This window comes from Stegostoma tigrinum, chromosome 38 (genome assembly GCF_030684315.1).
Source record: "Stegostoma tigrinum isolate sSteTig4 chromosome 38, sSteTig4.hap1, whole genome shotgun sequence".
Lineage (NCBI taxonomy): Eukaryota > Metazoa > Chordata > Chondrichthyes > Orectolobiformes > Stegostomatidae > Stegostoma > Stegostoma tigrinum.
The window spans coordinates 18435861-18462597 of NC_081391.1; the positions used below are offsets into that span (position 1 = coordinate 18435861).

Genomic DNA, 26737 nt, shown 5'->3' on the forward strand with positions numbered 1-26737 from the left:
AATAATTTTGTAACCCTTAGGGACCAATTAAAATCCAGAATCAGGAGGTCTCTCCATTACTTTAATAAATTTAAGTGGGCTTTACCCTGTAGCTACTTTGACTTTGAACAGGAAACAGCCATGAACCAGAGCAACCAAGGTACAAGGGACAGTTTGCCAATCCTGTCTTGATGAGGAAACACTGGACACCTGGTTGCCTATTTTGAACTCCACTTCTCCTTCCGTGACAAACTACGCACATTGTCTCATTAATCTTTCCAGTTTAGTCACAATGCAGATTGCAAACAAGACCAAGCTCCATTTTAAGATAACAAAATGTGGAGCTGGATGAACACAGCAGGCCAAGCAGCATCTCAGGAGCACAAAAGCTGACGTTTCGGGTCTAGAACCTGCTTGGCCTGCTGTGCTCATCCAGCTCCACACTGTTATCTCAGATTCTCCAGCACCTGCAGTTCCCATTATCTCTGATCACAATTTCAACTTCCATTTTACTATTTTATCAAACATGTTCAGTATTGCGTAGGGTTAAATACTGAGTAAAACTTCTTCTACACTGTCTCCATCAAACACTGTCAAGACAGGTACAGCACAGGGTTAGATACTGAATGAAGCTCTCTTTACGCTATCTCCATCAAACACTGTCAGGACAGGCACAGCACAGGGTTAAACATTGAGTAAGCTCTCTCTACTCTTAAACTGGGTGAAAACTCCTCGACACTGTCCCCATCAAACAGTTCCAGGACAAATGTGGCACAGGGTTTAGATAAAGAGTAAAGCAGCCTTTTGCACTGACCCCATGAAACTCTCAGAACAGGTAAAAAACCAGGGTAAAATAAAGACTAGAGCTCCCTCTACACTGTTCCAATCAATTTTCCATCCTTGATTGTCACTCTCCTGAATTGGAACAAACCTACTGCTCTTTCAGTGTTGCTGAAAGAGACCTGAAATTCACTCCCTAACACCAAATAGACTGCAGAGGTTCAAGAAGGCAGATCACCACCACCTTCTGGATAAATGCTGGTCCAGACCACGAAGCCCATGTACCCTGAATGAACAATAACAAACATGACACAATATAATGGAGTGGTGACAAATCACAGTGCTCAATCTCTATCAATGAGTCTATCACAGGCACAAGCATGAGGTGAGGAATACCCCCAGGAGAAGAAGAGAACCATGGTTTCAAATTTTCCTGTTCTTCCCAAAGCTCCATTCGATACACATCATGTCTCAAATTATTCATAAACGTAAAATGCTTTTCTTGGCAGGGAAATCCATTTTATATTTGAATGAATCAATACTAATTGCTTTCACTATCTCTCGAAAGAAGATGGTCCATAAATTGATCACTGACTCATTGAAATATTTGTTTCAACAGATTTTTTTTTTTTAAATTTAGGTGCCTTCAGGCATGGCCTCTCAATATCCATTTTATCAGTTCAAAAAACAGCAATATATCACTGCACAACCTTCCCTTCACCAGGGAGGAAATTCTGAATTTTACCTACTCAAACCGAACAGGTAGAGTCAGAAACATTGAGTGTTGCTCGCAAACCATCCCCCAACTTTAGTACCGTGACCCCCACCCACCCCCCAAACACCATCTGGGCTCAAGGGCCTCACCACCACCAGCCTGGCATATTAGCCCCACCTTTGCCTGAGCACGGTGATGCCTACCCCAGTCTGATTAGAGTGGTTCTGGCTACCCCTGCCTGAACTCAGCACCCCCTCACCCCCGCCTGAACACTGATTAACCAGAGCCCAGGGCCTCATTTATTATTCCCTGGTGTATCTCCATGGTTTGAGCCCTGCTTAATGATCCCTGTATACCTGCCATCTGTAATCAATATGATTATTGATAAGCTTATTAGATCTGTCTAAGCACCTTTGCTCCAATTTCCTGTCTGCTCCCTCATTGCTCAACTCTGTCCTGGTTATAGACGTTTTCTAATCAACCTGATGGTCTTGAACCTGGGTCTCTTGGACCAGAAGTGGCGTACTACCCCCTACTCCATAAAAATGTTCTGCCTTGGTTATATTCAATGATCCAGCCTCTACAGCTCTCTGTTGTGAGGAATACCAAAGACTAGTTACACTGTGGAAATTTCTCCCCATTTCTGTCTTAAATATAAGACCATTTATTTTTAAACTGTGTCCCTAGTTTTCAATTCTCCCACAAGTTGAAACATCCCCTCACCGTTCACCCTATCGTGGTCCAAAAAAATTTCATATGTTTCAATTAGACCACTTCTCATGCAGTGAAAGTACAATGAGTATGGATCCAATCTACTCAGCATTTCTTCCCAAGACAAACCCTTGATCTCAGGAATCAGTGGAGCCAGCCTTCTCTGAACTGTTTCCAACACATGCATAGGAGGCAGAACGGTGTTTGGTAGTCCAGACGCAACCTCACCGATACCCTGCACAGTTACAGCAAGTCCTCTATACTTTTTTTTACTCCATCCTTTTTGTAATAAAGATCAACATAACTTTTGCCTTGCTAATCACTTTCAGAACCTCCAATTTAATTCATTGTGTTTGATGTGCAGGGAGACCCAGACTCCCCTGTACCACAGCATTGTGCATACTCTATCTAATTAGATAATATCCTGCTTTTCTATTCCTCCTACCATATTTCACATTTTCCATCTGCCATTTTCATGCCCACCTACTTACAACTTCTACTGCCTTGTAAGCTTTCCTTTCATAGTGGGAAGTATCTATACAGTTTGGGAAGCATTGCCCTCTCTCCTCTGTCTTATAATTTTTTTTATATGCTAGTTTTCTTCCATATTCCAGTCACTTATTTTAATTTACCTTTTGTTGGTGTCTTACATTGTCCTCTGTCTCCTGGGCTACACTTAATCTTTGCATCTTTTTATATCTTTTCTTTCCATTTGATGGTGTCCTGAAACATGTTATTCAGCAATCTTTCTCCCAGCATCTCTTTTTTCCTGAATGGACTATATCTTTGAAAATTGTGAAATATCACCTTAAACATCTGATACAGCTTCTCCTCTGTCTTACCATTTGACCTTTTTAATTCCCATTCCACTTCAGCCAACTTCATACCTAAATGTTTTCATTACCTTGCTGATGCAAGGCAGTAATTTCAGAATCAGATTTCTTGCCCTCAAACTGAATGTGAAATGCTACAATTACTCTTAATGAGAGGGTCATTAATTAATCCCATCTCACCTCTACTCAGGGCTCATTATTTCTCTTCCTACCCCTGGGGTAGGGTGTATAAAATACAGAAACTTCTCACTGGAAGAAGGAGGATTATGAGGCAATAGAAGTTGTATGTAGGTGGGCATGAAATTATTGGGTCTAAAATAGATTGTTCCCTGGTTCTGGAATGCATTGTTGATAGAGACTGAATTGGTTTTGCTCTTTGGACTCATCCTCTAGGCAACTTTAGCCATTTTAGTTTGTCCAATCTTTGTAAAGAATAAAATCTCCAATGATTAGCACCTTTCATCCAACCCACTATTTATGTCCTGATTTATGCTTTGTCCTGCAGACCAGCTGTCAGGAGGCCTATAAACCACTCCAAGCATGCTTTTTCTTTTGCTATTTCTCATTTCTGCCCCATCTATTTTGAATCTCTAAAGCAAAAACACTTCTCATGACTGCATTAATCTTGTCCTTCATTAACAGAACCACTCCACCTCCCTTTTCTTTCTTCCTGATCTTCCAAAATGTCAAATATCTTTGAATATTTAGGGCACAGCCATCATCCCTTTGCCTCCTCCATTTCTACTTGCTCTATCATTAAAGATGCCCTTACTCTGATCACAGACCAAACCTAAAGCACCAAAGTTAAAATTTGAGAGTGCCCCCTGGTAACATATCCTCTCCCTAATGTATCACAGTATCCAAAACATTGAATTCAGCTCATCAATTCAGACCACTCCATCACATCTCCCTACCAACACTCACCTTTACTGTCCCCGTCCCCGTCCCCGTCCCCGTCCCCATCTCCTTGGCCTGACCATCTTCTCCTCTACCTATCTGCTCCACTATCCACCTTCTATCAACATTCCCCCTCTGTCTATTTATTTCAGAGCCCCCTTCCCCTCCCCCACTTCTGAAGAAGGGTCCAGACCCAAACTGTTAGCTTTCCTGCTCCTCTGATGCTGCCTGTCCTGCGTGTTCCTCCAGCTCCACAACTTGTTACCTCAGGCTCTAGCATCAGCAGTTTCTACTAACTCAGACTGCTGTTCCTTGAGTTGCAGATAAAGGCTTTAGATGTGGATCATTCTAGTGTCTACCAATTTCCATACACTACAGCTGCAACATATTATCTACCTTACCACCTTTAATATGTTTAATTGAATTAATCAAGTTTCAAATTTAGAAATGTCACTCAGTTGTTATATCAGATTATTTAATCTGTTAAGCTAAAAATTTAGTGCAATGCTCATATCTTCCCAATACCAATTTAAAATACTGCCCTTGTTAGAGCAGTAAAATCTAAAAATCTCACCAATTACCTACCTGTTCAGCTAATTAAGGATTTGAAAGAAATATATAAAAATCAACATCACCTTCATTCTCTACACCAAATTCCCAAGTTAACACTCATACCTTATCACACTCAGTCTTCAACATTGTCTGTATGATAGCAAAACCTATCTACTTTTATAGTGAATCAATGACTCACACCCAAGGTGTAACTGTGAAGGCAGTTTCCTGCTACAGTGATCAACAGCTATTCGCTTTGAGTTGATTAACCAATAATTGCTGGTGCCAAGTATTTTGTGTCAAACAGGCTCTTTAAGTACAAAAACAAAGTTGCTGGAAAAGCTCAACTTTGCTTTTGTTCCTGATTTACAGCATCTGCAGTTCTTTCAGTTTTTATTTAGGCTCTATATGTAGCTTGCAGTCTTAAAGTTCTAAGTCAGAGTTTGTTTGGTCGTTGAAATTAGAACTTCATTTATTACTCTTGCTCTTGACAGATTCAAAATGAACTTTCCTCTACACTGTCTCATCAGAGACTCCTTGGGAAGATACGTGCAGTGATTGGAATGAGATCAGCCAGATGGACCTCATAGAATATGAGTTCCCTGATTGGGACTGTTAACCTGATCTAATCAGGGAGCCCTGGCTGACAGATATAAGCAGGAATGTGGAGCCCTCTTGTGGTTCCTGTTCCAGGTCTGGTTCCTAGCCCTGGACTGACAGACCTAGTTCAAGCCCCACTAGCTCCAGAGGTCTGTAGTAACACCTCCAAACAGGATGATTAGGAAAATAGGTTGAATAAGCAGGAATGTCAGTGGTTCTCTTCACTCTTACAGCTGGCTCTGAGCTAGCTGGGTCAGTGTCATGTATTATCCACATATAAATAAAGGGTGACTTGGTAACGGAATACTGGCTTCTATGGAGTTATTTCACTACAGAATGGGTTAGTCTTCGATTCACTATAGAAGTGGATAGGTTTTGCTATTATACAGCCATTGTTGAAGACCAAGTATGATCATGGGAATTTGGTGCAGGGAAAGAAGGCGATATTGTTTTTTTTTCCATAATTAGCTGGATAGGTAGGTAATTGTTTGGTGAGATCTTAAGATTTTACTGCTGTAAACATGGGCAGTATTTTTAAATTGGCTCCCACTAAATTGCTCCCATCAAACATTCTTGAGTCAAATACAACACAGCTCGTTAAGTGAAGTTGTATTTCATAGAATCGTAGAATCCTCCAGTGTGGGAGCAGACCCTGCAGCCCAACAGGCCCACACCGAGCCTCAGAGCATCCACCCAGGCCCATCCCCCTATAACCCACTAATCTACACCTCCCTGGATACTATGGGTTATTTCTCATGGCCAATTCACCTAACCAACACATCTTTGGACTGTGGGAGGAAACCAGAGCACCCAGAGGGAACCCACACAGACATGGGGAGAATATGCAAACTCCGCACAGATAGTCACCCGAGGCTGGAATCGAACATGGATCCCTGGTGCTGTGAGGCAGCACTGCTAACCACTGTGACACCCGTATTTCTTTACCTTGCTTCAGTAAACTTCCCGTTCCTACCCAGAAATGATCAAGAAATAGTTAACATGAGTCATTAACTTACACAAAGAAGATAACACGTCTGCTACCGCCCATCTGCTCAACACCCACCCCCTCTCCAAGCTGCTTCCTCCAGAGCCGCTGTCACTATCTAATTTGGTGATTTACGCTGCGTGCATATTAATGAGCAGCAAATAACAGGGACCTTCCCTGACTATCAGGAGCATCCAACAGACAGAGGTGGGAACACTGATGGATTCTAATAATTCAGCCCATCCATACTGGAGAGGGTCACTCCCAGTTAGTCGCAGCTACCTTGTAAACCCATCAGGCACATTAATGCCAAGACTTCCCAGCCACACAGGCTGTCAATCATTGGTCAGTGGCTGGCACCCTTGCCCATGAGTTGATGGGTTGACAGTTCAATTCCCAGTCCCGAGTGTAAAAATCGAGCATGACTCTCCCATTGCATACTGGGGGAGATGGTGTCCCAATCTACTTTCAATAGAACACAGAACAGTACCCACTTTGGCCCACGATGTTGCGCCAAACATGACGCCAAATTAATTTAACCCTTTCTGCCTGCCATGGTCTTTATCCTTCCATTCCTTGTTTATTCACGGTCTTATCTAAAAGTTCCTTTAACACACCTATTGTATCTGCCTCCCTCACTAGCATGTTCCAGGCACCTACCACTCTTTGTATAAATAAAGCTTGCCCCTCACATCTCCTTTGAACCTTCCCTCTCTCACCTTAAATGTCCCCTATTATTAGGCATTTCAGCTTGGGGGAAAATTATTCTGACTGTCAACCCCACCTACTCCTCTTGTAATTTTATAAACTTCTATAAGGTTTCCATTCAGCCTCTGCTGCTCCAGAGAAAACAATCCTTGTGTCCAGTTTCTCTTTAGATCTAATCCAGGCAGCATCCTGGTAAATCTCTTCTGCACACTTTCCAAAGGTCCCATATTCTTCCTCTAATGTGGCAACCAGAATTGAAGGCAATGCTCTAAGTTTGGCCTAACCAAAGTCGTATAAAGCAGCACCATCACTTCCTGCTCTTGTACTCAGTGAAATAGTTTATCTGCATTTATTGGCAGAAGCTGTTTTGTGCTTGTTTTCTTGCAGAATTTCTTCTGAAAAAGACTAATTTCCATTCTTAAAATTGATCTGAATCAACTTCTCTCTCCTTTTCTTGGCAGAGTGTTTGGCTGGGCGATCATGGCGACATCCTCTCTGAACATGCTGATACCTTCTGCAGCCAGAATCCATTTCAGTTGTGTTATATTAATCAGGATTCTCCAAGGTCTGGTCGAGGTGAGTAGGCAAAATGTTGCTCCACAAAGCATAAGAGGAACCATTCAATTCACCTCTCTCTATCAACAACATTTCAAAACTCCCTGGAATCTCCACAACCTTAAGAGCAAGATTAGTCAATATCTGGGAGTAGGGAACGTCAAGCTGATAAAGAGCCAGGACAAGATGCTTCAGTTTCTGAGGGTGTCTCAAATTAGGGGCTGTAAGAAACAACAGAGTTCTGAACAAAGCACACTCCACTTTGCAAACCAACCTTCCATCCATTGACTCCATCTATAATTCTCACTGCCTTAGGAGGGCAGCCAACATTATCCAACACCCTTCCCACCCCAGTTATAATCTCATCCAACCATCTTCTGTCGGGCTGAAGATACAGAAGCTTAAACACATGTAGCATCAGATTCACGAACAGCTTCTTCTCCACTGTTCTTAGACTTTTGAATGGACCTCTCAAATTTTAAATCGAATGTTGATCCTGCTCTTTGTGCACCTTCTCTGTAGCCATAACTTTGTATTCCTTGCCCTGTTGTATTACCAGAATACACTTTGTATCGTATGATCTGCCTGTACTTCACACAAAGCAAAACTTTTCACTGTGCCTATGTGCATGTGACAATAATAAGTCAATTTTTTAAAAAAATAAAATCATAAAGTCACTTACCTCATAAAATAATTCATGAGTAAAATAGAAATTGCTGGCAAAACTATAATGAAACCCATTCTCTCCATGGATGCTGCCAGATCTGAAGAGTTTTTCCAGCAATTTCTGTTTTTGTTTCTGTTTCCACCATCTGCAGTTTTTGTAAAGAATTCAGGAATAACTCTGTAGTGAGAGTGTGTAGCTTGCCACAGTGGATGAGTTGAGCAGATAAGATGTAATTAAGAGAAAGCTAGGCAGACTCATTTTATTCTTCCATGGGATCAAGGAGTGATACCAGCATTTGTCACCCATTCCAATTTGGCTTGAACTCAGTGACTGAGGACTGTTTTTGAGGACAGTTTGAGGAGTTTGGGTCTGTACTTATTGGAGTTGAGAAGGACGAGAGGCAGTCTTACTGAAACATACAAGGTTCTCAGGGCCCCTGACAGGGTCAATGCAGAAAGGATGTTTCCCTTTGTGGGAGAATCCAGGACCAGAGGGTGTAATCTCAGAGTAAGGGGTTGCCCATTTATGAGATAGAATCATAGAGGTGTCCATCACAGAAAAAGGCACTTTGGCCCATCGAGTTGGCACCGGTCAAAAACAAGCGCCTAACTATTTGCTTCAGGAGGAATTTATTTCCTCAGAGGATAGTAAATCTGTCAGATTCTTTCCTCAAAAGGCTGTGAATCTGAGTCATTAAGTATGTCTAAGGCTGAGATACAATTTTAAATAGTAAAAGAATCAGGGGTAATGGAGAAAAAGCAGGAAACTGGAGTTGATGACTCTGAGATCAGCCATGATCTCATTGAATGGTGGAGTAGAATTGATTGGCTGAATGGCCTACTTCTGCTCTTATGAGTGGCAGAGGGCAATTAAGAGTCAAGGACATCACTGTGGCATAGAGTAGAATGTAGGCCAAGCCAGATAAGCATGGCAAATTTCCCACCCTAAAGGGCATTAGTGAGCCAAGTGCATTTTCTCAACCAGTGTTGTCATGGTCACTATCACGAAGACGAGCTTTGTATTGAATTCACATTCTAGTGGTTGCTAAGGTGAAATTCAGACCCACGATTAGACTTACCGTTCTGGCAAACATGACCACGACATCACCATTGCACTGGTATGATATAGAAAGGAATAAGTGGTTAAGCGGGGACGATGAAATGAAGATGATAGAGTGAATGGAAGACCAAGGGGAACATAAACACTGGGATGGATCTGTTCTGTATTGTTCATTTCTTTTTTACACTGAGCCAAACATATCGATTTTGTATTTTGCCTCGGGTCTGAGCTGAGTCGGCAACTATGTTGAATGCCTGCGTGATAGGTAGCAGAAATCTCTGTCCCTTCCTTGGACATCGCTATTAGATGATTACTGCCTGAGAGGCAAGGTCAGGCCTGTGATATCTTTAATAGGTTTTCAGCATCCACCTCCACAATGTGACACGAGGGACAGCCAATAGGTGAGGAGTTTGTTAGAGGTTGCTGTCCACCCATCAGGGACATGGGGCCATGCATTTAGCAAGACATTGGACAGGGTGCAGACAGGATATTCCAGAATGGTATCAGGGATGAGGGACTTCAGATGAGGGGAGCTGGAATTTGCCCCCTTGAAATTTTTTAATTCACTCGTGTGACATGGGCATCACTGATTGGTTCTTATTTAACCCTGGTTGCCCTTGAGAAGGTGATGGTGGTGAACTACCTTCTTGAATTACTATGGTCCCTGTGCCATAGGTAGGCCCACAGTGCTCTTAAGGAGGGAATTCCATGAATTTGGCCCAGTGATATATTTCCAAGTCAGGATGGTGGAATTAGCAGATGGTGGTGTTCCCATGCATCTGCTGCCCTTGTCCTTCTAGGTGGTAATGGTTATTTACAGTGCTGCCTAAGGAGCCTTGGTGAATTTCTGCAGTGCACCTTGGAGATAGTTATCACTGCTGCTCCTGGTGGAGGGAGTGGATGCTTGTGGATGTGGTGCCAATCAAGCAGGCTGCTTCGTCATGCGGTGACAAGCTTCTTGAGTGTTATTGGAGCTGCACCCATCCAGGCAGGTGCAGAATGTTTCATCAAACTCCTGATTAGTGCCTTGTAGATGGTGAACAGGCTCTGTGGTCAGGAGGTGATTTCCTCTCAGCAGTATTCTGAGTCTCTGAATAGCTGTTTGTAGCCACAATTTTCAGGTGAGATTTATTAGAGCCGCTCCAGGAATTTGATAGAGGCAAAAGGGAAGCTATTTTCAATGGCAGGTGGGTCAAAACACACAGCTTTGAAATAATAGTCCAAGGAAACAAAGGGGACTCTTCTGTTTAACGCAACGAGTTATTGTGATTTGCGCTTCATAATTTGCAACAATCATGGCAACAGATTCCAGCGTAACCTTCAACAGCAAATTAGTTCAGTACCAAACACGGGAACAAAATGCAAGGCTATTGGGAAAGAGCGGGACAATGAATGTTGACCCAGCCTGTGATGCCTGTATCCCACAAATGAATAAAATAAATCTCATTGAACAGGAGTTACAAAGGACCTGGATGTGCATAATGGGCTGAACGATCTCCTTCTGTACTGTAAGGTTCCTTGATTCTATAAACCAGACCCTCCAGGGAGATGAGTGATGAACATGTAAATTATATCTTACATACTGGACAATAATCAATTAAAAAATTGACCTCGCCTCTCACTTTCTGTGGCAGGATCATCTGTGAGACAATGAATTTACTTTAATTGTCTCTGGCAAGGCCAGACCCTACAATATGATGTTTTCTTGTGTTCTATTGCCTGCAGGGGGTTACATATCCGGCATGCCATGGAATTTGGAGCAAATGGGCACCTCCCTTGGAACGAAGCCGGCTCGCTACTACCTCCTTCTGTGGTAATCGATCCCTTTAGACCTTTAAACAATAGACTGTTTCATAGGGTGGTCAGACAGAGGCCTGACCTGCGTTTTATGAAGGCAGTGTTTGTGCTGCCACTGGCAACTGTGGGCAATTACGCATTTGCGCTCATTCGGGACTGAGCATGTGCACAGTTCCAAACTCTAATGCTGTTCACCTAGACTTTACATAGATGGGTCATAGTTGAAAAAACATTCCAATCTCTCTATGGCACCCTTAAGTCCTTTAACCCTTTGGGCCAATCTCTACTCCCTGTTAGGGAATGGACATCAGCTAAATTTGGCCTTACCTTTGCACGATAAAGTATGATAACTGAGTGGAATTATTGCTGGACTGTGAATCCAGAGAACCAGGTAATGTTCCAGGTTACCCAGGTTGGTTTGAATCCGGTCACAGCAAATGGTGGAATTTGAATTCAATAAAAATCTGGAATTAGGAGTCTAGTGAATCCATTGTGAATTGTAGGAAAACCCAGTTGGTTCACTGATGTCCTTGAATGAAAAACCTTACGTCTAATCTCCTGCCCTTTCCTTGTAACCGTTGATTCCCCTATTGATGAAGAATTTATCTATCTCAGTCTTAAATAAACACAGGGACTCTGGCCCCCACAGCTCTCTGTGAAAGTTCCAAAAACTCAACCCTCTAACAGATAGAAATTCTTCCTAATCTCAGTCGTCAATTGGGGTCTCTTTATTCTGAGACTATGCCCTTTGGTCCTAGACTCTCCCATAAAGGGAAACATCCTCTCAGCATTTACCCTGTTCAGACTTTTAAGAATCCTATATATTTCAATGAGCTCACTCCCCATTCTTCTAAACTCTAATGAATGGAATCCCAACCTGTTCAGCCTTTGCTCATAAGACAATCCCTCCATACTGAGGGTCATCCTAATAAACTTTCTCCAGACTGCCTCCAATGAAATAATATCTTTCCTTAACTAAAGGTATCAAAACTGCTCACAGTGCTCCTCCAGATGTGGTCTCACCAACACCTTGTACAGTTGCAATAAGAATTTCCTGCTCTTATACTCCAACACCCTTGAAATAAGGACCATTAGCCTTCCTGATTATCCACTGCACCTCTGTGCTAGCTTTCTGTGTTTTGTGCCCACAAGTCCCTTTGTGTTGCAGCTTTCTACAATTTCTCCCCATTTAAAATAAGGTCCTGGGGACACAAAATATAAAAGATAAGCCCTTGTTTATTAGTAAGTAATTTTAAGAATGTTTGTTCAATTTTACTAATATCAACTTAGATGTGATAGATTAGCTAAATACGTTTAGAAAGTATACAACCCTTGATAGTTGAGAGTGGTTCACTGATGTCAGGGGACAAGTGGTGGTTGGCTAAATTTGTGATGACATCAAACCTATGTGATGGGGAAGCCTTCCCTGAGTCTTCCCCATTTTTCCTGGTCCATCTTTCATCTGAAGCTGCCTGGTTTGCGCTGCCACTTGAAGTGGACTAGTTTCGTCTCCAAGCATTTATTAATCCACTTTTTGTTTTATAGTGGTGCTCTAAAGCATCTATCCTGCAGATTTGCCAACTTTGGTTGAAGGCCTGCCTGGAATTCTCACTCAAAGCTGAACATCTTGCGGACTGAAGATTCGTTGAATCACTACAGTGCAGCAAGAGGCCATTCAACCCATTGAGTCTGCACTGACCCTCCAAAGAGCATCCCCCCTAGACCCACCCCACCACCCCATCCCACTATCTTTGATGCTGTGCGATTGGTGATTCTAGTTGTACCATTAAACAATCTACCCTCCCACATGGTCATTAAAGATTCCTTGTGGTGCTATTTTGAAGATGAGCAGGAATGTTCTGCCTGGAGTCTTTTATCCTTCAATCAACATCATAAAAATAATTTGGCCCCTAATCCCCAAAACACAGTCCAGCAGGACTGTCAGATCCTCGTCTGAAAAGCAAAATGGTGATTACCCTCTGCCTGACATGTCCAGGACAAATAAGGTGAACTGTGCCAGCAATCCACAGGTATACAGATGGCATTAAGGATGGCACTGGTGCCGGGAATCCTGGATGGTGCCCATCTGCGTGTCCAGGGAGAACAAAACAGGCCATAAGACTGTGCAGCACAGGTAAAGAGGTGTATTTGGGAAGATAGCAAGAGAAACCCTCATGATGCCCACCAAAACTGAAACTTAGCCAATTTCTGATAGGATTCAGACAAATATTGAATGTTGGGAAAACATTTAAGGGGCTGAATAGCCTCTGCCCATTGCTTATGTTCCACTGTTTAAGAATGTCCGACCTCAGCAGAATTTTGTGATGCGCACTCTTTCTTTTGCAGGTTCCTATGCAGGGGCAGTGATAGCAATGCCACTGGCAGGGGTCCTCGTCCAGTACTCAGGGTGGTCTTCAGTCTTCTATGTCTATGGTATGTATTGTATTATCATGAAGTATGTTAGACTAAGTAAGTTAGAGAAAGGGGTAACTGTAACAGTCATATAAAGAAGCGGCATGCACTCATGATCTTAGAATTCCCCACAGTGAGGAAGCAGACCATTCGGCCCACTGAGTGTACATCAACCCGCCAAAGAGCATCCCACCCAGACCCGCCCTCTACTCTATCCCTATAACCCTGCTAATCCACCCTAACCCGCACATCTTTGGACTGTGGGAGGAAACTGGGGCACCCGGTGGAAACCCACGCAGACACAGGGAGAATGTGCAAACTCCACACAGACAGGCACCCGAGGCTGGAATCGAACTCAGATCTCTGGTGTCGTGGGGCAGCAGTGCTAACCACTGAGCCACCGTAGAGAAAAACGAGAGAAGGAACGAAAATAGGCGTGTGTTCTCGTACCTGCTGACATGGTATTGGGGTTCAGCATTACCATGATAGTTCCACTTTCTCGGCCTTATCTTTCATCTCAGGCGTGGTGACCCTCAGATTAAACTACCGCCAGCCTCAGTCTAATGAGACAGCAGCCTGATGGGACTGTAGCAACTTTAGGAACATAAGAACTGGAGAAGGCAACTCAGCCCCTTGAGCCTGTACCACCATTGAATGAGACCATGGCTGATTCCACATAATTCCACATAATCACCTTTGGCCCATATCTCTGCACACCTTTGCTTGAAAAAAAATTATCTAGCTCAGATTTAACATTAATAACCGATCCAACATCCACTGCCATTTGTGGAAGTAAGTTACAAACATCTTTTGAGTGTAGACATGCTACCTAACATCTCTCCTGAAGGGTCTGGCCCTCATTCTCAGGCCATGCCCCCTTGTTCTAGTATGCCCAACCAATGAAATAGTTTATCTACCCTGTCACTACTCTGACATTCTCTTTACCTTACCTAGAAATATTATAGTGAAGGGTTCTGTACCAAAATGACAACTTCCCTGCTCCTCTGTTGCTGTCTGGCCTGCTGCGCTCCTCCAGCCCCACACTGTGTTAGCTCTGACTCCAGCATCAGCAGTTCTTGCTATCTCATAGTAAAGTTTGCTTGGTTTACGGCTAGGAATCCTTCAGAGTTATTGGAGCAATGACAACCCAATGGTAGTATCTGTTCTAGGGTCAACTTTCAACTTGGATATTTGTTGTGCTAGGGTTTCTGTCCAAAAATATATGGTACATTCAAGGTCACAGGGAATGATTCACCCCTGCTTGGTACTATCTTGCCCATGCATTTGTCTCAGTGTGGAGAGAATGATTCATTCCCATCTGTTCCCTTTGGCTCGTGTCGATCTCAGTGTTGGCTCTGGTGCACAGAAAATGCACATCTACTTTGCTGGAAGAAAATAAGCTTTGTTCACTTCCATGGCAAGCTAATTCATGGGGGCTTTATAAAATGATAATTGATATAAAGAGATACAAGACCTGTTAACAAAGAGTTTTTGTCCAACAGCTTTGTTCTGCTTGGCCTGCTGTGTTCATCCAGCTTCATACTTTGTTAGCTTTGTTTTAAGGGCTGTCTTCAGTGAGAGAGAGAAAGGTGCTGAGGTTTAGGGAGGGAATTTCAGAGCTTAGAACCCAGCATCTGAAGGCACAGCAACTAATGATGCGGTGATTACAATCAGAGATTCTCAAGTGGCCCGAATTAGAGGAATAAAAGCATCATAGAACGTAGAACAATACAGCGCAGAACAGGCCCTTCGGCCCTCGATGTTGCGCCGACCTGTGAACTAATCTAAGCCCCTCGCCCTACACCATCCCATCATCATCCATATGCTTATCCAAGATCTGTTTAAATGCCCCTAATGTGGCTGAGTTAACTACATTGGCAGGCAGGGCGTTCCACGCCCTTACCACTCTCTGAATAAAGAACCTGCCTCTGACATCTGTCTTAAATCTATCACCCCTCAATTTGTAGCTATGCCCCCTCGTACAAGCTGAAGTCATCATCCTCAGAAAAAGACTCTCACTGTCCACCCTATCATATTGTGTTATTTGAAATATGAATATGTCGCAGCTTGAATACATTCTTCTGCTGCACTGCGGTCACACGCTAAGTGAAATTATTAATGATTCCTCATCTTTCCAAACTACCATCTAGAAGAACAAGGCAACGAATACTTGGGTACATCATCAACTACAGATACCCCTCTGAGCACTCACGTCCTGTCTTGGAAATATATTGCCGTTCCTTCAGTGTCATTGAGTCAAAATCCTAGGAGTCCCTCCCTGATGGCATTATGGCTGCCCCTAGACCAAGTGGATTGTGGTGGTTCAAGAAAGCAGCTCCCTTCTCAAGGGCAATTATGGATGGGTAATCAGCGTTGGTCCAGTCAGTGAAACCCACATCCATGAGTGAATTTTTAAAAAGCCATGTGGAGATCTCTAAGAAATATTCCCGCTAGCATTTTGAGTCAACCGTGGAATCTGAGTGGAGGTGGAGCTGAAGCTGCATCTGGGGCTGAAGGAGGGTGAAGAGGTGAGGGCAGGGAGGAGCAGAGTCGCTCAGAGCCAAAGATGACAACAGGAGTCAGTAGAATCATCTTATTGCTGAACTCCCCTGAGTTAAGTGAGTGGTAAGATAGGAGAGGTAGTGGGTGAGAGGAAATGCTCAGTGAAGCCATCCCATTCCCACGGCTTTTATGGCCCAGTTGACCTGTATGGGCACTGAGCAAGGATGGGAAATGGGTAATTCTTTGATTCTCCTCCTTCAGTCCCAATAACAAAAGCCATTAGGTGTGGCCAGTTTGCAGCCATCCCTGCTGTACAGTCTACCTGACCAATACAGGATCTGAGGGAAAGGAAAGCCTTGGAATTAGAAAATATATTGTTTGACTTCTTCTTTGCAGGGAGCTTTGGCATGGTGTGGTACATATTCTGGCTGCTGGTGTCTTATGAGAGTCCAGCCAAACATCCAACCATTACCGAGGAAGAGAAGATCTATATAGAGGAATCTATCGGAGAAGGTGCCAACCTTATGAACCCTCTTGTGGTGAGTGCGCATATTTTCTTATTCCACCCCACCCCCACCCCAGTACTGGGGACAAACCAAATGTCCAAGCTCTCGTGTCACCACCCCCAAGCTATTCCCTCCCCATTGCCAGCTCCTATGCAGCTTTGCTTGGGAATCACAAAAGTTCTGGGTTCAAGTCCCAATCCAGCACAAAATATCGAGGCTGATTCTCCCACATAGCGTTGAGGGAGAGCTGTGCTGTTTTGGATGAGAAGCTAAGGCTTTTCAAGTGGCATAAAAGATCCCTGTTGAGATTTTCGAGAACAGTCCCCGCCAACTTTCACCCCTCAATCAAAACTAAAACAAACAGACAATTTGGTCATTATCGCATCACTGTTTCTGCGAGCTTATTGTACAAAAATTGTCTGCTAAAGTTCCTTTATTACAACAGTGACTATACTGCAAAAGTACATAGTTGCCATTGATTTAGACTTCATTGTCATATCCACTCAAGTACATAACTACAGGAGTGCAGTGAAAAGTTTTCAACATCACCACACACAATGCCTTCTTATGCACAAGCACCTAGGTGCAAAAACTTAAGAACAAAGTAAAAAGAAATAAGGAACAAAGTTAAAAATTAAATATTATGATCCTTCTTAGTATTAAGAGTTTCTTTAAGTGCTTAGCCATGCTGTGATCACACATGTTCAGTGCTTGTATACAGGCAGGCCCTGGGCTGCAAGCTGGTTCCATTCTGGAGACTGTTTGCATGTAGATCTGTATGCAAGTCTAATCACAATATAGAACAATGTAAAGCAGCTATTTGCAAGCTCAGAACATGTTCATATGCACAGACATTAAAATTACACGCCTATATGGGATTGTGTTCATAATTTGGGGACCTACTACTTTTCTACCTGTGGATAAGCACAGTCAGAGCCAGTTTTCTGCAAGTAGGTTATGAGCTCCAGAAATAATCACAAAATCCCTACAATGTGGAAGCAGGCCATTCAGCCCATCAGGTCCACACTGACCCTCCCACCCAATCCTTGAGAATACCCTGGACACTATGGGCAATCCACCTATCTGACACATCTTCGGACTGTGGGAGGAAGTCAGAGAAAACCCACACAGATACTGGGAGAACATGCAAACACCATACAGACAGTCACCTGAGGCTAGAATTGAACACTGGTCCCTGACACTATGAGGCAGTGGTGCTAACCACTGAGCCACCATACGACTGGTTAACATTGTGAAGGAATCCCAAAGTAAATAAATGATTTTTTTTTAAATGTATATTTGTAATCAACCTCTTCGAACATGTAGCAGATGGGACTTGAATCCAAACCTTCTAGCTCAGAGGTAGGACTACCACCACTGTGCCTCAAGAACATGTAAATAATTGCTAATATTAACATCTTTAAAACATTGCCCATGGACAGTTGACAAATGTAAATACTTTATTACAGAGAAGATTGCAAAGACTTTGAGAGATTTCACTAACCTGCTCCACAGTGCCAAACACTGGTCAAAGCTTGCAATTATATTGCGACAGTTTACGTGGGAATAAATTGGAAGAAAATAGTTGCAAAAAGCCACATGAGAACTAATTTAAGAAAACTGAAAATGAGCTTGCAGGACCACCAGGAAAGAGAAGGGGAAATAGGACCAATTTCTAATCTGTTGACTACATGGTTTGGTAACTTTGAGAGACAGGGTGATTTAGTGTTAATGCCACCGGGGAAATAAGCTGGAGGCTCAAGACATGGGTTCAAAACCCATCGTGTCCAGTGAAATTTATACTCAATTAGTAAATTTGAGGAAGTGACTAGCTAATGGTTCTTATCACTAGCCTATTAAACCCTGAAACCCAAGTAACATTCTGGGGATGCATGTTCAAATTCTTCCATGACAGATGGTGGAATTTAAATTCAATATAAACCTGGAATTTGGAGTCTCATGATGACCACGAAACTGATGTCAATTGAAGGATTTGCTAACATCCTTTAGGAAAGAAGATCTGCCATCCTTACCTGGTCTGGCCTACAGGTGACTCTAGAGCCACAGCAATATGGTTAATTGCCCTGGTGGGCAATTTGGGACAGGCAATAAATACTAACCTGGTCAGTGATGCTCACATCTCATGAACGAATGAAAGAATTCTAGAACTGTAAAGCTGGTCTCAGTAACAGCTATTACCACCAATTGTTGTAAAAATCTATATGGTTCACTAATATCCTCTTGGGAGGGAAAGCTGGCGTCGTTAGCTGGTTAAAGGAGACTCCACAGACCCACAAACCTTAACCATGCACTGAAATGCACAAGCAAGCAATTAGGGACAGTCAACAAATCCTGGCATTGCCAGCGATGCCCACATCCCATTGAAAGAATGAAATAAAGGATTCATCGCAGCCTGGGCAGGTTGTTCACAGTTGCGAGAAGCGTAGGTCTAGGCTGAATGGGTGAGAAGAATTGATCCCGTGTTTTGGTTTGTCATGTTACTTGAGCAGAAGTTCAAGGCGCCCTGGCGCAAGTTTTTCACATCGATGCCTGTCTACGCTATTGTCGTCGCCAACTTCTGCCGCAGTTGGACTTTCTACCTGCTGTTGATCAGCCAGCCAGCCTACTTTGAGGAAGTGTTTGGATTCGAGATCAGCAAGGTAACCAAGTGTGTTCTTTTCATGTATGTTTTTGCGTTTTAAAAAATTGGCTTTCTCAACAATTGTTTAAAAAAAAATTAGATATAGAGATATCGATTCATACAGCTCAGAGACAGGCCCTTCAACCTACCATGTCTATGCCGACCAAAGACCAAACTACACTAATCCCTTTCAACTGCACTTGGCCTATAGCCTACTATGCCCCAGCATTTTAAGTACTCATGTAGATTCTTTTTAAATGCTGTGAGCATATGTGCCTCCACCACCCACTTTTGCAGAATGCTTTCAACTCTTCACCCTCTGGGTGAAAAAATCTCCTCATATCTTCTCTAAACCACTTGTTCCTCACCTTAAACTCATGCTGTCTGATCTCAGACATATCTGCCTTGGGGAACAGACTCCCACAATCTTCTGACTACACCTCTTAATTTTGCATCAATCAGATTCCCCTTTAGCTCCAAGGAGAACAAATCCAGCCTAGCCCATTTGTCTTCATAATGGAAATATTTCATCTCAGGCAACATGAAGGTGAATCTCCTTTGGGGAGATGACGGCCTAATGCTATTATTGTGAGACTATTAATCCAGAGAACCTGGCAATGTTCTGGAGATCTGGGTTCAAATCCTGCGATGGAAAATGTGGAATTTGAATTGAATAAACATCTGAAACTGGGATTCCAATGATACCCATGAAAACATTGTCAATTGTCAGGGAAAAAAAAACCCTCTGGTTCATTAATACCCCAGGGAAGGAAACCCTGCCCCCACTGTCGGGTCTACATGTGACTCCAGACCCACGGCAATGTGTAGTTGACAGTTAACTGCCCTCTGGGCAATTAGCCATTTATATCAAATGCTGGCTTGGACAGAGATTCCCACATCCGTTGAACCTTTTAAAAAAAAACCCTCTCCAGCACAATTATGTCCTTCAGTTAGTGTGGTGACCAAAACCACACACAGTATTCCATCTGTAGCCTAACCAACGAAGGCTCAGATGAGCTAAGGATGCCAGCCGCATTCCCCAAAAGAACTTCAGTGAATGAGATGGGTCCTTCAGACAATCAACAATTGCTTCATAGCCACCACTAAACTTTTAATTTCAGTTTTCTTTATTTCATGACTTGGCCAGACAGCCCATCTATCCTGTAAATCCTTACAATACAACAATGGCAGGGGACAATACTAGAAGAGTTTCCAGGTCAGTCAAGTTTCATGATGTCAAGTTCACACCACAAACCTCCAGCATACAGACTGGTCTGGAACAAGCCCATGAGCTTCATCAATTCAGAGGCCATGCAGCCCATCAATCTGCACGATGTACTGTAAATCTACAAACAACAGCTAATATACCAGGAGTGAGAAAAGTTATCTTGGCCTTCAACACAGCCTCCATTCCCTGACTACAATGTACAATATGGCCTCAATGTCCACTTGCAGCCTTAGCTCGAGCGTGATGTGAAGACCCGAGCAGAAAAATTCTCCCCTTTCTTCATGAAATGCACCTCCCTCAAGGTCGACAGGGTAGGGTGGGGTAGGAAAAGGAACTGACCTGCTTCACAAACAGACTTAATAAGACCAATGTACTGCAGACGCTGGAGATTTGAAACGAAGGCAGGAAATTCTGTAGAAATTCAGCAGGTCTGGCAGAGAAAGTCAGAAAAGGGCAGAGCTGAGCTGAGAGGAAATTTCTTCGCCTACAGTGTGGTGGGCCTGTGGAATTCGCTAACACAAAAACACTATATGTTTTCAAGAGGAGTTGGATATAGTACTTGGAGCTAAAGGCATCAAAGGATATGAATGTGGAGAGATGCAAAAGGGTCCAGAGGGGAATGTTTTCACACAGAGGGGTGGTGAGTGTCTGGAATGGGCTGTCAGAGGTTGTGCTGGAGTTGAGCCCAATTTGTCATTTAGGAAACATTTGGACTGGTATGTGGATGGGATGGGTATGGAGGGATATGGAGCAAACACAGGCAAATAGAGTCATTGAGTCATAGAGTTGTACAGCTTGGAAGCAGACCCTTCAGTCCAGCTCGTCCATTTTGACCAGCTATCCTAATTAACCCAGTCCAATTTGCCAGCATTTGGCCTATATGCCTCTTAAAACCCCTCCTGCTCATTTACCCATTCAGATGCCTTTTAAATGTTATAATTGTACCAGACTCCACCACTTCCTCCGTCAGCTCATTCCAAACAAGCACCACCCTCTACATGAAAAAGTTACCCCTTATTTTAAATCTTTGCCCTCTCACCTTAAACCTATGCCCTCTAGTTCTGGACTCCCCCACCCTAGGGAATAAACTTCCACTATTCACCCTATCTATGCCCCTCTTGATTTTATAAACTTATATAATGTCACCCCTCAGCCTCCAACACTCCAGGGAAAACACCCCCAGTCTATTCAGCTGTAGCTCAAACCCTCCAGCCCTGGCAACATCCTTGTAAATATTTTCTGAACACTTTCAAGTTCACAGCATCTTCCCTGTAGCAGGGAGACCAGAATTGAATGCAGTGTTCTAGAAGTGGCCTAACCATTGTCCTGTATGGCTGCAACATGACCTCCCAACTCCTGTACTCAATGCACTGACCAATAAAGGCAAGAATACCAAATGTATTCTTCATGATCCTATCTACCTGAGAGTCCACTTTCAATGAACTGTGAACTTGCAGTCCAAGGTCTCTGTTCAGTAACACTCCCCAGGACCTTACCGTTAAGAGTTTCAGTCCTGCCCTGATGTGCCTTTCCAAAGTACAGCATCTCACATTTATCTAAATTAAACTCCATCTGCCACTTCTCGACCCATTGGCCCATCTGATCAAGATCCTATCTCACTCTGAGGTAACCTTCTTTGCTGTCCATTACACTTCCCATCATCTGCAAACTTACTTACCATGTTCACATTCAAATCATTTATATAAATGACGAAAAGCAGTGGACCCAGCACCGATCCTTGTGGCACACCGCTGGTCACAAGCCTCCAGCCTGAAAAACAATGGTCCACCACCTCTGTCTTCTAACTTCAAGCTAGTTCTGATTCCAAATGGTTAGTTCCTCCCTGTATTCCATGTGATCTAACCTTGTTAACCAGTCTATCATGAGGAAATAAGACTAGATTAATTGTGAAAGCTGGGCGACAGGGACAAGTTGGGCTGAAGGGCCTGATTCTGTGCTGCAAACATCTGTGACTTTAGATGGATGAAAGGGAATCTGGTTGAGAGGTATAACATTTTAACTGGGCTGGATAGACCAGATATAAGGAGGAAGTTTTCACTTGGTTGGGGAGACCAGAACTAACTTATGCTTATGGATACAATTTTCCAAAATCGTGGGCGACACAGTAGCTCAGTGGTTAGCACTGCTCCTCACAGTGCCAGGGACCCAGGTTCGATTTCACCCTCAGGCAATTGCCTGTGCAGACTTTGCATGCTCTTGCTGTGTCTGCATGGGTTTCCTCCCATGGTCCGAAGATGTACAGGTTAGGTGGATTAGCAATGGGAAATTGCCCATAATGCCCAGGGATATAGGGGTTAGCCATGGGATATATAGGGGGATGTGTCTGGATGGGATGCTCTTAATGGGGGGGTCAGTGTGAACTTGCGGGGTTGAATGGCCTGCTTCCACACTGTTAGGATTCTATGATCGTGAACCAGTGATACAGTCTCAGGTTATGAAGTAGACTGTGTGGGACTGGGATGAGGGAAAATTTCTTCACTGCCAGGATAGTGAATCTCTGGAATTCTCGACCACAAGAGACAGTGCAGGCCAGTTCACTGGATATATTCAAGAAATGGATAGATAGTTTTTAGGTTTTAAATGGGTCTGGGGAGAAAGCAGGAATATGGTGTTGAGATGAATGATCAGCCATGATAATATTCAATATTTAAGGGCCTACTCCTGATTTTTAATGTGACACTTCAAGGTGAGTCTGTTTCTCTACAGATGCTGCCAGACCTGCTGATTTCTCCTGAACTTTTTGTTCTGCTATCGCAAACTGACTTACTATAAGTCATGAGAGAACGACAATTCACACAGACCTGGGACAAGCTTGCAGTCAGGCCATAACAAAACCATCAGAACCTGGTCTGTATATTCAAAACTGGATCTCCCCTATACTCACTTTCCATTTGGGCCTCACTTAAGATGATAGAGCACGGTTCTTGTATTCTTCAAGTCTACTGAGAGGGAACGAAAACATTAGAGAAGGAGCGATGCAAGTTTTACCAGGCTGATTCCAGAGCTGAGCAGATCTGGCTGTTAAGAAAGATTGATCAGGCTGGGATAACAAAGTGTGGATCAGGAGGAACACTACAACTGTGTTCACTGCTGAAGAAGAGTCCCGGCCCGAAATGTCAATTTTTCTGCTCCTCTTATGTTGCCTGGCCTGCTGTGTTCCTCCAGCTCCACATTGTGTTATCCCTGACTCCAGTATCTACAGTTATTGCTAATCTCTTGGTCAGGCTGGGGCCCTTTTCTCTAGAAAAGAGATGTGAAAGGTGCCTTTAAGATTATTTGACACAGTAGATGTAAAGAAGATGATTCCATTTGTGGGAGAAATGAGAACTCAGGGCTATAAATGTAAGATGGTCACTAATACGTCCAGCAGTACATTCTGGAGAAACATCTTTGCCCAGGGAGCAGTGAGGATGTGGCATTGATGCTATGCGATGGAGGTGAAAAGCATGGATACATTTAAGGGAAAGCTACATAAACACATGACGCAGAAAGGAATGGAAGGATAGGCCAATAGGGTGGGATAAGGAGGGTTGGAGAAGGTTCATGTGAAGTATAAATATCAGTATAAAGCAAATAGACCAAATAGCCCGTTTCTGTGTTATCTTTGAAAAGCTGTCTGCCAATGTCAGTAGACAAAGAGCCGATAGTACATGGACCCATTGGATTTCAGATTTGACAATTTCTTATAAGAGAGACATGGTACTGAAGCTTTCCGACTTGCAATTGTCAGGACAGATGCAAGAATGTCAAATTTCAGAACCCTGAAACAATTTGGACTTTTATGCTGATTGATTGGCAAGACATAGCTGAGGCTAGCCAATCAGCATTCCTTTCTCTTCTGGTATGAGTTGTTGTGGTATGAAATTTGGCATTCTTGCATATGTCCTGATGAATCCAAGACCAAAATAAAAACTTTGGCATCAGGTTCTTTTCTTTCCAGTAAGCGACCATTCTCGTTTCAGATTGTTAATTCTGTGTTCGACTCCCTTTCAACACAGGTCGGCTTGTTGTCTGCTCTCCCCCATCTCGTCATGACGATTATAGTGCCCATTGGTGGACAGTTAGCGGACTACCTCCGAGCCAAGAAAATCATGTCCACCACCAACGTCAGGAAGATGATGAACTGTGGAGGTGTGTTTCTGCGAGCCAGGCCAGCAATCTGCTGCTCTACGTCACCATCATCAACTGCATTAGTAACTCTTAGATATGCATGAGGGACTGTGTATGGACCAATACTCTATGTCCTCATACCTTTGCTACCTCTGGACCTAACTATTCCAATGCTACCAGCTGGCCTGGTTACCGGCTCCAGAAATTTAAGGTGATCCAAACTACTGTAGCCCCTACCCTAAGGCAACATTTCTACACCATTTCTACATTTCTTTCTGATAAAACTCCTTACAAAATACTGGGTTGTTTAACTATGCTAGGGTGTTATATAAATGAAAGCAGTTGCTCAAAAATTGATATCTATCTATTAAATGCACCCGAAAAAGCGTTACATTTCTGGAATAGCTAACGCCATGACAGCAAATTTGCAGCACCCCACTCTCCCTTTTTCCATCATTTGCATTGGACAGGGCTTCAGATGCAGTGGGTAATGACCCTCTCTCAGACCCAGAAGTACCAGGTTGCTGGCCATGCATTCATGACATTGGCTCCAGTAGACTGATAATTAAATTGCCCGTTTTTGTAACACATTGATGGCAGGCGGCCAAAGAATTGCGGGTCCATCACGTTTGATGCCCATCAGCTGTAGCCACTTGCCTCCCCCTTCCCTAACAGAGAGAGAAAGATGCCTAAGCTCCCTTTACAGACTATGGTTAGTTACAGAGACGGATGGATAAAGCTTAAGCAGCTTGCCTTAAGCCATTCTTCACAACAGAACCAAGCAGTTCAAACTCTAAGGTTCCAAGAGCAACCTGAAGCTGCTAGCAAGGAGCAGGGAGAACACAAAAGGACTATCTCCAATATTAGCTCAAAAATAGCCAACCACATGCTTCCCACTTTGCCTCGGTGATTGCACTGCAGAAGTGTTTCGTTGGCTGTTCAATACTTTGGAACGTCCTGCTGTCATTAAAGGCTTTATGTAAGAACATGAGAAACTGGAGCAGGAGTAGGGCATCTGGCCCTCAATCCTACTCTGCAGTTCAACAAGGTCATAGCTGATCTTGTCATGGACTCAGCTCCACTTAGCCGCCCGCTCACCGTAACCCTTAATTCCATTACTGTTCAAAAATCTATCTTTGCCTTAAAAGCATTCAATGAGGTAGCCTAAACTGCTTCAGTGGGCAGGGAGTTCCGCAGGTTCATAAACTTTTTGATGAAGAAGTTCTCCTTGAACTCAGTCCTAAATCTGCTCCCCTTTATTTTGAGGCTATGCCCCCAGTTCTAGTTCCGCCAGTGGAAACATCCTCCCTGCTTCCATCTTGTCTATTCCCTGCATTATTTTATGTATTTCTATAAGATTCTTCCCCATTCTTCTAAATTCCAATGAGCACAGTCCCAGTCTACTCAATCTGTTCTCATAAGGCAACCCTGTCAACAAGGGGAAGCAAAAGTGCCCACCACTAATGGGAATCCTGGACTATTCCTGACATTGGCTCCATGTTTAAACCCTGGGCCCACAGTTCTGTAGTTATGGCAACATCCACAGTGGTCTTGTGGCCACGATTTGGTGCTAACATTACTGCATACCAAGTTTTTTTAAACTTATACATACGCTGGATGTGCCACAGGCCAGGCAGCATTTATTGGCCACCCCTAATTGCCCAGAGGGCAGTTAAGAATCAACCACATTGCTGTGGGTCTGGACTCACATGTAGGCCACACCAGGTAAGGATGGCAGTTTCCTTCCCTAAAGGACATTAGTTAACCAGATGGGTTTTTCCCAACAATTGACTCATGGTCATCATTAGACTCTTAATTCCAGACTTTACTTGAATTTAAATTCCACTATCTGCCACAGCAGGATTTGATCTTAGATCCCTGGAACATTACCTTGGTCTCTGGGTCAAAAGCCCAGTGTTAATGCCACGAAACTGTCAACTGTGAAAATAGTTCCTATAAGCCCCTAAGCTCCGAAATTCCTCCTCATACCCATCTGCCTTCCCTTTAAAATGCTCCTTAAAAGCTATCTCTTTGACCAAAGGTTTGGTCACCTCCCCTAAAATCGAATTACGAAAGCAAAATACTGCGGATGCTGGAAATATGAAACAAAGACAGTAGGCCTGGCAGCATCTGTGAAGAGAGACACAGAGTTAACATTTTGAGACTCTTCCTCAGATCGGGAAGCATCGCCCTGTGATGAACCTTTATTTGGTGTGCACCTGCCTTGGGATGCTATATAAATGCAGGCTGTTGTATGGAATATTCAATAAAATTAATGTAATGCTCCACTGTTCATTTTTATTTTTCCTGTCTCAAGGTTTCGGAATGGAAGCAACATTCCTGTTAGTGGTGGGCTTCTCTCACGCGAAAGGAGTGGCCATTTCGTTTCTCATCCTTGCTGTTGGCTTCAGTGGGTTCGCAATTTCAGGTGATTAGTGATCTCATCCCCAGTTCCTGTCATTTTTACCAGGTACTGTTC

The 26737-nt window shown here is 43.4% G+C and overlaps 1 protein-coding gene across 1 annotated transcript in view; it reads left to right on the forward strand.

Annotated features, from left to right (window-relative positions):
• Positions 1-26737, forward strand: part of LOC125447247 (vesicular glutamate transporter 1) — a 91500-nt gene that overhangs the window by 49668 nt on the left and 15095 nt on the right. Inside the window, exons 4-10 of the mRNA XM_048521515.2 lie at positions 7222-7336; positions 10767-10854; positions 13185-13271; positions 16149-16291; positions 18769-18918; positions 24147-24279; positions 26576-26686. Of these exons, the coding sequence (XP_048377472.1) occupies positions 7222-7336; positions 10767-10854; positions 13185-13271; positions 16149-16291; positions 18769-18918; positions 24147-24279; positions 26576-26686 (827 nt within the window). The remainder of the gene's footprint in view (positions 1-7221; positions 7337-10766; positions 10855-13184; positions 13272-16148; positions 16292-18768; positions 18919-24146; positions 24280-26575; positions 26687-26737) is intronic.